At 47.4% G+C, this 16,168-nt stretch overlaps 1 protein-coding gene across 1 annotated transcript in view; it reads right to left on the minus strand.

The window, feature by feature from the left end:
• Positions 1–6,262: 6,262 nt before the first annotated feature.
• STIL (STIL centriolar assembly protein) overlaps positions 6,263–16,168 on the minus strand; it is a 93,170-nt gene continuing 83,264 nt past the window's right edge. The window contains exons 11-14 of the mRNA XM_075322158.1: positions 15,388–15,610; positions 14,909–15,056; positions 13,502–13,740; positions 6,263–8,387 (exon numbers count right to left, since the gene is read on the minus strand). Of these exons, the coding sequence (XP_075178273.1) occupies positions 7,619–8,387; positions 13,502–13,740; positions 14,909–15,056; positions 15,388–15,610 (1,379 nt within the window). The 3' untranslated portion in view covers positions 6,263–7,618. The remainder of the gene's footprint in view (positions 8,388–13,501; positions 13,741–14,908; positions 15,057–15,387; positions 15,611–16,168) is intronic.

Here is a 16,168-nt window from a genome sequence, read left to right on the forward strand (position 1 = left end):
TCTACCTAGGCTGGCGTCCGCCGAAGCATAGGTATGCACCTGATAATGTTTGGTGAAAGTGTGCAGACTCGACCAGGTAGCTGCCTGGCACACCTGTTGAGCCGTAGCCTGGTGTCGCAATGCCCAGGACGCACCCACGGCTCTGGTAGAATGGGCCTTCAGCCCTGATGGAACCGGAAGCCCAGCAGAACGGTAAGCTTCAAGAATTGGTTCTTTGATCCATCGAGCCAGGGTGGCCTTAGAAGCCTGCGACCCTTTGCGCTTACCAGCGACAAGGACAAAGAGTGCATCCGAACGGCGCAAGGGCGCCGTGCGGGAAATGTAGATTCTGAGTGCTCTCACCAGATCCAACAAATGTAAATCCTTCTCATACCGATGAACTGCATGAGGACAAAACGAAGGCAAAGAGATATCCTGATTAAGATGAAAAGAGGATACCACCTTCGGGAGAAACTCCTGAATGGGGCGCAGCACTACCTTGTCCTGGTGGAAGACCAGGAAGGGAGCCTTGGATGATAGCGCTGCCAGCTCAGACACTCTCCGAAGAGATGTGATCGCTACCAGAAAAGCCACTTTCTGATAGTCTAGAAAGTGAAACCTCCCTCAGAGGCTCGAAGGGCGGCTTCTGGAGGGCAACTAGTACCCTGTTCAGATCCCATGGATCTAACGGCCGCTTGTACGGGGGTACGATATGGCAAACCCCCTGTAGGAACGTGCGCACCTTAGGAAGGCGTGCCAAACGCCTCTGAAAAAAGACGGATAGCGCCGAGACCTGACCTTACCAGGATAAGAATATCCTCCACGTTCTGTGGTAGATCTTAGCGGACGTGGGCTTCCTAGCCTGTCTCATGGTGGCAACGACCCCTTGGGACAATCCTGAAGACGCTAGGATCCAGGACTCAATGGCCACACAGTCAGGTTCAGGGCCGCAGAATTCCGATGGAAAAACGGCCCTTGGGACAGTAAGTCTGGTCGGTCTGGTAGTGCCCACGGTTGGCCGACCGTGAGCTGCCACAGATCCGGATACCACGCCCTCCTCGGCCAGTCTGGGGCGACGAGTATGACGCGGCTGCAATCGGATCTGATCTTGCGTAGCACTCTGGGCAAGAGTGCCAGAGGTGGAAACACATAAGGGAGCCGGAACTGCGACCAATCTTGCACTAGGGCGTCTGCCGCCAGCGCTCTTTGATCGCGAGACCGTGCCATGAAGGTTGGGACCTTGTTGTTGTGCCGGGACGCCATGAGGTCGACGTCCGGCCTTCCCCATCGGCGACAGATTTCCTGAAACACGTCTGGGTGAAGGGACCATTCCCCTGCGTCCATGCCCTGGCGACTGAGGAAGTCTGCTTCCCAGTTTTCTACGCCGGGGATGTGAACTGCGGATATGGTGGAGGCCGTGGCTTCCACCCACATCAGAATCCGCCGGACTTCCTGGAAGGCTTGCCGACTGCGTGTCCCCCCTTGGTGGTTGATGTATGCCACCGCTGTGGAGTTGTCCGACTGAATTCGGATCTGCCTTCCTTCCAGCCACTGCTGGAAGGCTAGTAGGGCAAGATACACAGCTCTGATTTCCAGAACATTGATCTGAAGGGTGGACTCCTGCTGAGTCCACGTACCCTGAGCCCTGTGGTGGAGAAAAACTGCTCCCCATCCTGACAGACTCGCGTCTGTCGTGACCACCGCCCAAGACGGTGGTAGGAAGGATCTTCCCTGTGATAATGAGGTGGGAAGAAGCCACCACTGCAGAGAGTCCTTGGTCGTCTGGGAAAGGGAGACTTTCCTGTCCAGGGATGTTGACTTCCCGTCCCATTGGCGGAGAATGTCCCTTGAAGTGGGCGCAGATGAAACTGCGCAAACGGAACCGCTTCCATTGCCGCCACCATCTTCCCGAGGAAGTGCATGAGGCGTCTTAAGGAGTGCGACTGACTTTGAAGGAGAGCCTGCACCCCAGTCTGTAGTGACCTCTGCTTGTCCAGCGGAAGCTTAACTATCGCTGAGAGAGTATGAAACTCCATGCCAAGATACGTTAGTGATTGGGTCGGTGACAGATTTGACTTTGAGAAGTTGATGATCCACCCGAACGTCTGGAGAGTCTCCAGTGCAACATTCAGGCTGAGTTGGCATGCCTCCTGAGAGGGTGCCTTGACAAGTAGATCGTCCAAGTAAGGGATCACAGAGTGTCCCTGAGAGTGCAAGACTGCTACCACTGCCGCCATGACCTTGGTGAACACCCGTGGGGCTGTCGCCAGACCAAATGGCAGAGCTACGAACTGAAGATGGTCGTCTCCTATCACGAAGCGTAGAAAACGTTGGTGCTCTGTAGCAATCGGCACGTGGAGATAAGCATCTTTGATGTCTATTGATGCTAGGAAATCTCCTTGAGACATTGAGGCAATGACTGAGCGGAGGGATTCCATCCGGAACCGCCTGGCGTTCACATGCTTGTTGAGCAGTTTTAGGTCCAGAACAGGACGGAATGAGCCGTCCTTTTTTGGCACCACAAAGAGATTGGAGTAAAAACCTTGACCTCGTTCCTGAAGAGGAACAGGGACCACCACTCCTTCTGCTCTTAGAGAATTCACCGCCTGCAGAAGGGCATCTGCTCGGTCGGGATGTGGGGAAGTTCTGAAGAACCGAGGCGGAGGCCGAGTACTGAACTCTATCCTGTACCCGTGAGACAAAATGTCTGTTACCCACCGGTCTTTGACCTGTGGCAGCCAAATGTCGCAAAAGCGGGAGAGCCTGCCACCGACCGAGGATGCGGAGGGAGGCGGCCGAAAGTCATGAGGCAGCCGCCTTGGAAGCGGTACCTCCGGTTGCTTTCTTGGGGCGTGAGTGAGCCCGCCAGGAATCAGAGCTCCTTTGCTCTTTCTGAGTCCCTTTGGACGAGGAGAATTGGGGCTTGCCCGAGCCTCGAAAGGACCGAAACTTTGACTGCCACTTCCTCTGTGGAGGTTTGCTTGATCTGGGCTGGGGTAAGGAGGAGTCCTTACCTTTGGACTGTTTAATGATTTCCGCCAATTGCTCACCAAACAGTCTGTCTCCAGATAATGGCAAGCTGGTTAAACATTTTTTAGAAGCAGAATCTGCTTTCCATTCCTTTAACCACAAGGCTCTGCGCAAAACTACAGAGTTGGCTGATGCCATTGAGGTACGGCTCGTAGAGTCCAGTACCGCATTGATAGCGTAGGTCGCAAACGCAGACATTTGCGTAGTTAGGGACGCCACTTGCGGCACTGCTGGACGTATGAGAGAGTCCACCTGTGCCAGACCAGCTGAAATAGCTTGGAGCGCCCACACGGCCGCGAATGCTGGAGCAAACGACGCGCCGATAGCTTCATAGACAGATTTCAACCAAAGGTCCATCTGTCTGTCATTGGCATCTTTAAGTGAAGCCCCATCCTCCACTGCAACTATGGATCTAGCTGCAAGCCTGGATATTGGAGGGTCCACTTTTGGACACTGGGTCCAGCGTTTGACCACGTCAGGGGGAAAAGGATAACGTGTATCCTTAAGGCGTTTAGAAAAACGCTTGTCCGGATAAGTATTGTGTTTCTGGATGGATTCTCTGAAGTCAGAGTGGTCCAGAAAAGTACTCAATTTACGCTTGGGATACAGAAAATGGAATTTCTCCTGCTGGGCAGCTGCCTCCTCTGCTGAAGGGGCTGGGGGAAAAATATCCAACAGCCTATTGATGGCCGCTATAAGGTCATTTACCATGGCGTCACCATCTGGCGTATCCAAATTGAGTGCGGCGTCAGGACAAGACTCCTGATCACCCACCTCTGAACCCTCATATAGGGACCCTTCTCGCTGAGACCCTGATCCGCGTGATGACGTGGAGGGTCTCTCCCAGCGAGCTCGCTTAGGCGGACTGGGACTGTCATCGGAGTCAGAGCCCTCAGCCTGTGATGCCTGGGACCCCCTTGAAGTACGGATTAGTTCCAACTGAGGGGGACCGGGGAACATAGACACAGCAGTGTCTATGGTCTGAGCAACTGGCCTGGACTGCAAGGTCTCCAGGATTTTTGTCATAGTCACAGACATTTTATCAGCAAAGACTGCAAATTCTGTCCCCGTCACCGGGGCAGGGTTCACAGGCGCCTCTGCCTGGGCTACCACCACAATAGGCTCTGGCTGACGAAGTGCCACTGGGACTGAACATTGCACACAATGAGAGTCGTTGGAGCCTGCTGGTAGATTAGCCCCACATGCTGTACAAGCAATGTATACAGCCCGTGCCTTGGCACCCTTGCGTTTTGCGGATGACATGCTGTTGTCTCCTCAAAGCAATATAGGGTGTACAGCCAAGAAGCGACCTTACAGTGCAGTATATAAATATATCTAGACACAGCAGTGTCTATGGTACAGCGAAAAATATAACACTGTGGCACTAGTGGGGCCGCACGTATGTGCTGCTTACCGCCCGCTTAGCGCGGGTGTGTGGTCGCCAGAAACCCCTAGCCTGGGTCCCCCAGAGCCTGCGTCCGTTCTCCAGCCAGACTGCATGTGTATAATGGCTGCCGGCGTCCTGGGGAGCTGCAAGCCTGGGGGCGGGCCTAGGGCGTGCACAGAGAAAAAGCGCGAAGCCTGTGTCCTACTGTGCTCAGTGAGAGGGCTGGAGCATGTAAATCGTGCTCCAGCCCTCGGCGCTGCCGATTGAACAACGTCTCTCCCCTACCCTGATTGACAGGGTGGGGGGCGTTAACGAAGCGGAGCTAGGCCGCAGAAAGCCGGGGACTAAAGTTAGAAGCGCCGCCGCCGTAAAAGCGCGGTCGGCGCGTCCCCGGCGCACTACAAGTCGCAGCTGCGCCGCCGCTCCAGGGGCGGTCGGCGCGGCGATCCACACACATAAAGTCCCCCAGTAATCTGCGGGGACTATAAGCCCAGCGCACAGCGCTACAGTCCCCGGCGCACTAGCACACCCAGCAAGCCTGGGGTGTGCGTGGCCTGCCATACGGGGACACAGAGTACCTGAAAGTTGCAGGGCCTTGTCCCTGAACGGCACTCCCGCTCCACATCCAGCAGGTTCTATGGGTCTGTGGATGGAGCCCGGCCTCAGGGCTTGGTGGCCGGTAAGATCCCACTTCCTCAGAGCCCTTCAGGGGGATGGGGAAGGAAAAACAGCATGTGGGCTCCAGCCTCCGTACCCGCAATGGGTACCTCAACCTTACAAACCACAAGTGGGGTGAGAAGGGAGCATGCTGGGGGCCCCATATGGGCCCTCTTTTCTTCCATCCGATATAGTCAGCAGCTACTGCTGACTAAACAGTGGAGCTATGCGTGGATGTCTGACCTCCTTCGCACAAAGCAGAAAACTGGTGAGCCAGTGATCCCACTGGGGGTGTATAGCCAGAAGGGGAGGGGCCTTACACTTTTTAGTGTAATGCTTTGTGTGGCCTCCGGAGGCAGTAGCTATACACCCAATCGTCTGGGTCTCCCAATGGAGCGCCGAAGAAATACCCTTTAAAATATAGTTGTGGTGGATTATTGGATATTACCAAACATGAGCCGTAACTCAAAAAGCAGCAGAGACACAAATATTGTCACGTGGAGTCCAGTATATGTATACACAGCACGTTTCGGTACTATACGAACTCTACCATTCAAGCACCAGTCCAGCGGGGGCTTTTTTACAGCGCTTGAGTGGCACTTTAAACATTAGCCCCCCTTCCCCCTGTCATATATACTCCCCCTCGAGCAGCTTCATTGTTTTTGGCATCTCTCTGGTCCCGCGGCGCCATCTTGTGATGACTAACTTCTGAGAAGTCAGAAGTTACGTCACAAACGCTCAGTACAAATCTATAAGAGCCAGAATGAGGCTCTCATAGAGTTGTATTGAGCTGTGTCTTCCAGCCGCCAACGCTTCCATGAAACGCTGGGTCACAAATCGCCGGAGACCGACTGGAACAAAGCTGTAAAAAGATGAAGACGGTGGCAGGTAAGTATAAGACCAGGGGCAGGGGACTTATATTTAAAGCAACACTCCAGTGGTAGGTATATATATAAATAATATATTTTATTTATTTTTATATTATATTTTATATATACATACATACATACATACATACATACATACACTGGAGTGGTTCTTTAAGCAAATATTCTTTTATTCTATTGTTATATTATAAAAATAAAACAAAAAGTTACATTAAAATTTCTTGATCTTTATTAAAAAATATAAAATATTTATTATCAAAGAAAAAAAAATAAAACAAATACATATATATATAAAAACAGAATTTAAATAATAAAATTGGACTCTAGTACATATAGATATCGCAATTTGGATAAAAATGTAACAATCACGCACACAAAAAAAAAAAACTAAAACACCACACACCAGAAATACAAGTGCAATATGTGAACGGCTGCGTGGCATCTCATCATTAGTAGACATTACGCGGTCAGGTAACATAATCCGAGGGCTCAGCGGTCTGGATAATGGAAGGACTGGATTATACAGGACCTGAATGTTGCGCGCGGTCGTTTGTCCTGGGACGGTCGTAAACCGGATATAAAAAGTCCAATTCATTACAGTACGGATCCTTGTTTATAAAAAGGAACATGAAAACCTGCCCACAATCCACAGGAGAGGGGGGCGAGGATTTCGGGCCGGATGATAACTCTGTCCGGGACGCTAAAGATTATGCTGTGGCGACATCATGCGGGGGAAGGGTGCGGCATCGGGACCCGCAGGGTAATACAACCGTATGGGCAAGTCACAGGAATTCAGAACCAGTTGGATTTTATTTTTTATGACCTGGTCAGAATACCCCGCGGGTCTGCGATGTAGCAGAGGCAAAAAACGATCTTTGGCGTCCAAAATTGCCATCTAGCTCCAGCCTAAATCCCCTGTGCCACCCTGAGCTCCCGCATGGAGTCCGATCCAAAATATGTCTACCACCCCTGGACTAGCTCTTTAAAAAGGGGCCTTTCACACTGTATTCTTATTTACGTTCGGTGGACCCATCGGGGCTTCCATCGAAACCCCCCGCAAAATGGAGTTGGACGTATAAGCCGATGGGGCCATTGACTATAATGGTGCAAACGCGGCATCACCGTGTGCTCGCTCATGCGCCATTTTGGGGTGTGTACACTTACTGGAGACAGACACCCAGACGTTCTAGACGCCATCTGGGTGTCCTCCTCCAATAGGCGTATACTCCCGAAAATGGCGCACGACAGAGCACACGGTGACTCCATCTGCACCATTATAGTCAATGGCCTCGTCGGCGCATACATTCAAAACCCGATTTGCGGGGGGCTTTAGGCCGGAAGCCCCAATAGGACCACTAAATGGAGATTGGATTTGGGGTTCTCTATATCAGGCCGCTTTCACACTGCGTTCCAATGTACAGCCCCTAGAGGAGGTGCAGACATTGTCCCAGACTAAGGACACATGACGATACTTTTCATCCAGACGTCACAGTCGAACCATTTACATCAAATGAGGGAACGTGTCCTATTATGTTCCAATAGGACCATAGAGCGTAAAACCTCAGGGAGCGCAGTAATGAGGACGTGCGCGCGGTGATCAGATCCGCTCTGCCGCCGTTTACTTCCATAGGAAGGAATATTTTCGGTTCTAGTCGTGCAAGAGATCCGGTAAAATCGCTCAGAATAGTTTTGGAAGCTGGCGAAGTCTGTTGACATCCAAGATGTCTCCCGTTGAGCTGCCGGGGCCTTTTTTGGCAGACTCCCTTTCAGTGAATAGCGGGGGGCTTCTTCCATTCTCCTTTTCGGGGTGTGCAGTGAACGGTCCCTTTCCTGATGTAAGTTTTGTTTTGGGGTTCAGATCTTTGAAGAAGCGCAGAGAGGCCTCCCCAGATGCCGGCGCCTTCCTGGATACCTCGTTGGTTATGTTTCTTAGGGTATTCACCTCCGCGTAGTTCACCACGGCCGAAATCTCCAGGTTTGATCTGGGTTGAGGAATAAACTCCAGACTGCCGTTACTGAGGGCAACATCGGGGGACAGTCCGCAGCGTCTTCCCATGCGGCTGTCACTTGTGCAGCGGTTGTCGCAGGACGAGTCGGCCTCGTCGTCGCTGCTGTCATTACTCTCTATCAGGTTATAGCGCTTCAAGTATTTCTTAGTGGCAAAGGACATGTTGTTTAGGGAGATTACACTCAGCCCCGCCGCGCTCCTCTCCGGGTTCCCAGAGAAGAGATTGTGAAGGGAGGAGGAATCCGGGGCTTTGTTTTTGCTCGCGTGGTTCAGAGACAGCTGTGTCAGCTGAGACTCGCTCAGATACTTCAAGGCAATGGCGTTCGCTTCCATGCTCAAGTCAACTCCGTTGGGGATGAAGCCGCTTAAGCCGATATTGGTAAAGGACATGTAGTTTAGTCGTGGGATGACCGCCTCGGGGTTGATGGAGGCAAGAACGCTGCAGAAAGAAGAAGACAACGTAAGGGCGAGAGATGATTGTGGTAAGGGTCCATGACAATCACACCGCACACGGGACCCCCGGATCTGTACCATGTGTTAGATCATTATGTCATGTGTCGGGAATTTGCTCTGCAGCCCACACGCACCGACCGGCGTAAGAGCCGAGGGAAGATCGCTGCTGCTCACTTATACATACAGTGTGTCCACCCATCTCCTGTATACACCGCACCTATATACAGTGTGTCCACCCATCTCCTGTATACACCGCACCTATATACAGCGTGTCCACCCATATCCTGTATACACCGCACCTATATACAGCGTGTCCACCCATATCCTGTATACACCGCACCTATATACAGCGTGTCCACCCATATCCTGTATACACCGCACCTATATACAGCGTGTCCACCCATATCCTGTATACACCGCACCTATATACAGCGTGTCCACCCATATCCTGTATACACCGCACCTATATACAGCGTGTCCACCCATATCCTGTATACACCGCACCTATATACAGTGTGTCCACCCATATCCTGTATACACCGCACCTATATACAGTGTATCCACCCATATCCTGTATACACCGCACCTATATACAGTGTGTCCACCCATATCCTGTATACACCGCACCTATATACAGTGTGTCCACCCATATCCTGTGTACACCGCACCTATATACAGTGTGTCCACCCATATCCTGGGTATACCGCACCTATATACAGTGTGTCCACCCATATCCTGTATACACCGCACCTATATACAGTGTGTCCACCCATAGCCTGTATACACCGCACCTATATACAGCGTGTCCACCCATATCCTGTATACACCGCACCTATATACAGTGTGTCCACCTATATCCTGTATACACGGCACCTATATACAGTGTGTCCACCTATATCCTGTATACACCGCACCTATATACAGTGTGTCTCCCCATATCCTATATACACCGCACCTATATACAGTGTGTCCACCCATATCCTGTATACACCGCACCTATATACAGTGTGTCCACCCATATCCTGTATACACCGCACCTATATACAGTGTGTCCACATATCTCCTGTATACACCGCACCTATATACAGTGTGTCCACCCATATCCTGTATACACCGCACCTATATACAGTGTGTCCACCTATATCCTGTATACACCGCACCTATATACAGTGTGTCCACCCATATCCTGTATACACCGCACCTATATACAGTGTGTCCACCTATATCCTGTATACACCGCACCTATATACAGTGTGTCCACCCATATCCTGTATACACCGCACCTATATACAGTGTGTCCACCCATATCCTGTATACACCGCACCTATATACAGTGTGTCCACCCATATCCTGTATACACCGCACCTATATACAGTGTGTCCACCCATATCCTGTAAACACCGCACCTATATACAGCGTGTCCACCCATATCCTGTATACACCGCACCTATATACAGCGTGTCCACCCGTATCCTGTATACACCGCACCTATATACAGTGTGTCCACCCATATCCTGTATACACCGCACCTATATACAGTGTGTCCACCCATATCCTGTAAACACTGCACCTATATACAGTGTGTCCACCCATATCCTGTATACACCGCACCTATATACAGTGTGTCCACCCATATCCTGTATACACCGCACCTATATACAGTGTCCACCCATATCCTGTATACACCGCACCTATATACAGTGTGTCCACCCATATCCTGTATACACCGCACCTATATATACAGTGTGTCCACCCATATCCTGTCCACCGCACCTATATACAGTGTGTCCACCCATATCCTGTATACACCGCACCTATATACAGTGTGTCCACCCATATCCTGTATACACCGCACCTATTTACAGTGTGTCCACCCATATCCTGTATACACCGCACCTATATACAGTGTGTCCACCCATATCCTGTATACACCGCACCTATATACAGTGTGTCCACCCATATCCTGTATACACTGCACCTATATACAGTGTGTCCACCCATATCCTGTATACACCGCACCTATATACAGTGTGTCCACCCATATCATGTATACACCGCACCTATATACAGTGTGTCCACCCATATCCTGTCCTCCGCCATTAACTTGAGAACGGCGGCAGCTATAGGCATAGAAGTGGTGTCTAGGTATAGTAAAGAAGCCATGCGCTACGCAATGAAACCACCTATAGCGCCACCTGGTGGCAAACAACAGAGTTAGCATTTTTATCTTGAAAACGGAACGAGATAGAGAAAAAAAGTGAAATACAAAGTTGTAGGGCATCATCAATTCAATATGAATCGACACCTTGCATACAGAAATGCTATGATTAGAAGGTGTAAAGCTCACAAGGCTGCGGACGTGAAGCGATAGCCACCATACCCAATGACTTGTAGGAAGGTCTCCATGAGGTGTGTGCAGTGGCCTCCGCTCACCTGACCTGACCCCATTGGACTTCTTTCTGTGAGGTCACATCAAACAGCAGGTGTATGCGACCCCTCCACCAACATTGCAGGACCTACCACCACGTATCACAGATGCTTGTGCAAACGTGTCACCTACCATATTGCACAACGTGCAGCAAGATACAGTATGCTGTGCAGAGTCCAGATGTGCATTGCAGCTGACGGGGGCCACTAATGAGCGCCATATGCGTGACCAGCATTCAATGTTTTGTGGGGGGGGGGGGGGTCATGGGTTTCATATCCTAGCATTTCTGTATGCAAGGTGTCTATTTGTATTGAATTGATGATGTGCTATAATTTTTTAATTCACTTTTCTTCTCTATCTCGTTCCATTTGAGATAAAAATGCTAACTCCGTTGTTTTCCACCAGGTGGCGCTATAGGTGGTTTCATTGCGTAGCGCATGGCTACTTTACTATACCTAGACACCACTTCTATGCCTATAGCTGCCGCCATTCTCAAGTTAATGGCGGTGGACAGGATATGGCTGGACACACTGTATATAGGTGCGGTGTATACAGGATGTGGGTGGACACACTGTATATAGGTGCGGTGTATACAGGATATGGGTGGACACACTGTATATAGGTGCGGTGTATACAGGATGTGGGTGGACACACTATAGAGGTGCGGTGTATACAGGATATGGGTGGACACACTGTATATAGGTGCGGTGTATACAGGATGTGGGTGGACACACTGTATATCATAAAGGACACAGACAGTTCAGCAGCATTTTCATTGGTATTTAAACCCTTCCCGACATCAGTCACACATGTACGTTGCATGTCGGGAGTGCGTGTACAGGAACAGTGGGTGCCGGCTGCTTGTACAGCCGACATCTGCCCCTAACAGCAGCAACTGGAGCCAACGCTAATCAACCACCAGGTTTTTGCTCTATATACTAAAAGGTTATACCATAATGGCGCTAGGAAGGTGATTAAAATGATAGCTTGAGCTGATGAATCCGGGTCTTCATTGCAGAATAATCTTTGTCCAAACATCTGAGAATTACATCATTGGTGCAGTGTCCTGAGCATCGGGGTAGGACTTTGTGGGTCGGGTCTTCATTAATGATTCCTCCCCTCTACAATTGGCGCCAAGTCGGGCGCATGCGCAGTAATATTTTCAAGTCTTCAATAAAATGATGCCAGAATCAGCGCCTGCGTGTACTGGGATCTCCGGCGCCATTTACTGAGGACACTGTGGAGATGAATGAGTGGTGGCGGTGCATGCGCTGATAAAAATAAATTCTATCTGTGCATGTGCCGATGCTCATCTTCATCAGTACAGTGTCTTCAATTAAATGGTGGCGGCGATCATGATGTGCGCACGCGCTCATTCCGGCAGCATTTTATTATATTAACACTTAGAGGAGAAAAATGTCAAAATCAACTGCGCATGCACCGGACATAGCGCTAATCGTGGCAGCACAGAGTAAACAGAGGGGAGAATCATTACTGAAGACGCAACCAGCAAAGTCCCATCCCGATGCTCCGGACACTGCACCAGTAACGTCATTTTTGGATGTTTCGACAAAGATTACTCTGCAATCAAGACTCAGATTTATCAGCTACAGGTATCATTTCCATCAGCTTCCTAGCGCCATCATGGTGCTACCTTTAGTTTATAGGGCAAAAACATGGTGGTTGCTCCCTTTAAATGTCACTGGCCATCTCTGACCGCGGCATCTAAGTGTTGCAATGTGTGTATGAGCCTGTTCCAGTTCATGGTCGCCCCCGACCCTGCCTGTGTGGTACAGATAGGTTCGCCATGGCCTCTAGCCTTCCATTGTCTTCACACTCATTTGTAGAAGTACAATTGTTCAATGTCTGCAGTCACTGGATGTGAGAGCGTGCGGTGGGCAGGCTGTCAGGATTTCCCGGTATTGCCGGTGCCACCAGTCATGGACTGTATGTATGAGATTTCCATACTTGCTGTCATGTGCCTACTAGAGCTGCTCGACCGCTCTCAACAAACGTGCATTGAGAGAAGCGGGACATGTCTAATCAGCACGAGGCAACAGGTATGCAAATCACATACAGTCACCGCAATCCTGGGAAATCCTGACAGTGAGCACACCACACGCTCTCATGAGTCAGAAGTCTGCACTCACTTTTCTGGCAAAGCCTGGGCAACCCCTTTAAAAAACAAACTATTTAAAAACCTTTAAAGAAGAAAAAAACAAAACAAGTTTGAATCCCTCCCTGTCCAATGCCAAAATAAATAAAAAAATAAAGACTATTTGTTATCACCAGGTCCACAAAAGTCTGATCTATGAATAGATAAACCTAATTAACCCATAGATAAGACAGTCCTATTTTAGGCCATTTTTACAAAAAAAATAAAATAGATTTTTTTTCCCAGTTTTTCAGTACAATATTTAATAACATTAATGTCACTCAAGACTACAACTCCTACAAAAAAATGAGCTCTCGTCCAGCGACAAGTGACGGGGCGGACAGTGGGGAGGACAGATTTTGGAATAATAATAAGAAAAAAAAAAAATCTATAAAAAAAAAAAAAATTAATCACAGCTATATAGATTTTTTTTGTAATTCTCCCCAGTTTATAAACTATAGTCAGTGCCTCCCGCACAATGCACCGGTCATTACAAGTCCTAAGTGTGTGACATTACCAGGCATTATCTGAAGACTCGCACTGGCTCTGCTTCATGTCTGAGCCTTGTTGCTCCATGTTCACACCTAGTGCCCGGAGCCGCTTCAGTGTGGCCGTCAGCACATGGTCCTGGACGTTATGGCCGGTGACGGGTGCTATGTTTTTACTCGGTTTCTCTGTGAGGGGTTCGCAGGCTCTGGACTCGTGCTCTTCTGGATCCTCGCTGGTTGAGCTCTTCAATAAATGGTTAACCTGACTCTGGAAAAAAACCCCAAATAAAATACCTAAAATCAAATCTCAAAATAAGAACAAGTGATCCGAAATACAACGAGAGCGACATCCTACATAAAAGGAGTAATCTCTGTGAATAACGATTACATGTCATTATATATATATATATATATATATAAAAAAATTAAATTCACTATTATTTTTGTTTAATTTTTAATTATAATACAATAATTAAAAATATATTTAGATATAAAAATATTTAAAATGATACATATCTAAAATATATATAATAAATTTTAGATATGTATAATTTTAAATATGTATATTTTTAGATCTAAATACAATATATTTTATTATAATTAAAGATTAAACAAAAAAATACAATGAATACAATATATATATTTTTTAATTTAGCTTATTTTTTTGTTTAATTTTTAATTATAATAAAATTAAAAAAAATATATATTTATTATAATAAAATAATTAAAAAAATATATATATATATATTTATTATAATAAAATAATTAAAAATATATATATATATATTTATTATAATAAAATAATTAAAAAAATATATATATTTATTATAATAAAATAATTAAAAATATATATATATTTATTATAATAAAACAATTAAAAATATATATATATTTATTATAATAAAACAATTAAAAATATATATAGATTTATTATAATAAAACAATTAAATATATATATATTTATTATAATAAAACAATTAAAAATATATATATATTTATTATAATAAAACAATTAAAAATATATATATATTTATTATAATAAAATAATTAAATTATATTATATATATATATATATATATATATATATATATATATATATATATATATATATTATATATATACACACACATACATATATACATACACATATACATATACATACACACACACACCCAACACACACACAACAAATATACTGTATTATATATATATAAAATTTTATGATACTAAAAATAATAATTATAATATTCTCCAGTATGCATTGGATCTAAATAGAGGAGGACTCCCTCCATAAGGGCCCTCAGACCATTGGATTATGAGGAGAGTGATATCTTACTATATTCAGCAATACAGGGCTATATAAATTTACCTACAGAAAGTATTTAAAAAAAAAAAGTAAATAAAAATGAGTGGGGAGAAAACAAAAAGCACTTTACCAGTAAGTCCTTGTAAAACTTTTCTGGGGGCAGGCCCGGCAGGTCCGCAGAGTGTGGGTCCCCCGACGTACCCAAGCTTTCATTTCCCGGCAATCTGCCGCTATTTTCAGGCTGAGGGGAGCCGGTTTCCTTCCTTGTGCTGCAAATGCTGAACGGAGAGAATAAGGCAATAAGTCGTCTTCATAAACAGACATGTAACTAATAGTCGGATAAAAGCTTCAAATGGAAGTTTTAAGAGACTGGAATTTACCATTTACTTTAAAAATAGTAGTTATAAAATGTAATCTATAGGTTTATAAAGAATACAATGTAATTGTAAGAATAGTTATTTTCTGTGACTATCGGATCAGTGACGGTAGCACAGGATGCGGCCATCAGTGCAGAAGCGAGGGCCCTGCTGGGAGTGGGGGGATTCGCTGTCCTGTGCGCAGGAGTGTGGAGCGGTGCACACTCGCCATGTCTCCGCGGAGGGTACTCACGGTGCGGGTGCAGCAGACAGGTCGCCGCAGTCTGTCAGCTGACTGCTTTCTGCAAAGCTATAGATGTCCACAGCCTGTAAGGAGGAAGTGATGGTGCTGCGGCTCGCATCTTGCTCATTGTTCACGGCGGCGCTCAGCTCTTTACAGAGGTCAGACTCATCCTGTTTGTCCATAGCCTCCTCTTCCTCAGGACATGGAGGAGGGCTCCAGTATAAGCTCGCACCTAGAAGGAGCACAGACAGATATGATGAGGGCGACATGCACAGAGCAAGAGGAATACTGCAGAGGGCACAAAGGGTTAGAAAAGCCATGAAGGCACAGGGATCAGATTGAGCGTTCCAGCACCAGCAAATAGATGAGATCTAGTGATGAGCGGGCACTACCATGCTCAGGTGCTCAGTACTGGTAACTAGTGATGAGTGGGCACTACCATGCTCAGGTGCTCAGTACTGGTAACTAGTGATGAGTGGGCACTACCATGCTCGGGTGCTTAGTACTGGTAACTAGTGATGAGCGGGCACTACCATGCTCAGGTGCTCAGTACCCGTAACTAGTGATGAGTGGGCACTACCATGCTCGGGTGCTTAGTACTGGTAACTAGTGATGAGCGGGCACTACCATGCTCAGGTGCTCAGTACTCGTACCTAGTGATGAGCGGGCACTACCATGCTCGGGTGCTCAGTACTGGTAACTAGTGATGAGCGGGCACTACCATGCTCAGGTGCTCAGTACCCGTAACTAGTGATGAGCGGGCACTACCATGCTCGGGTGCTCAGTACTG

Source organism: Anomaloglossus baeobatrachus, chromosome 8 (assembly GCF_048569485.1).
Source record: "Anomaloglossus baeobatrachus isolate aAnoBae1 chromosome 8, aAnoBae1.hap1, whole genome shotgun sequence".
NCBI classification, from domain to species: Eukaryota; Metazoa; Chordata; class Amphibia; order Anura; family Aromobatidae; genus Anomaloglossus; species Anomaloglossus baeobatrachus.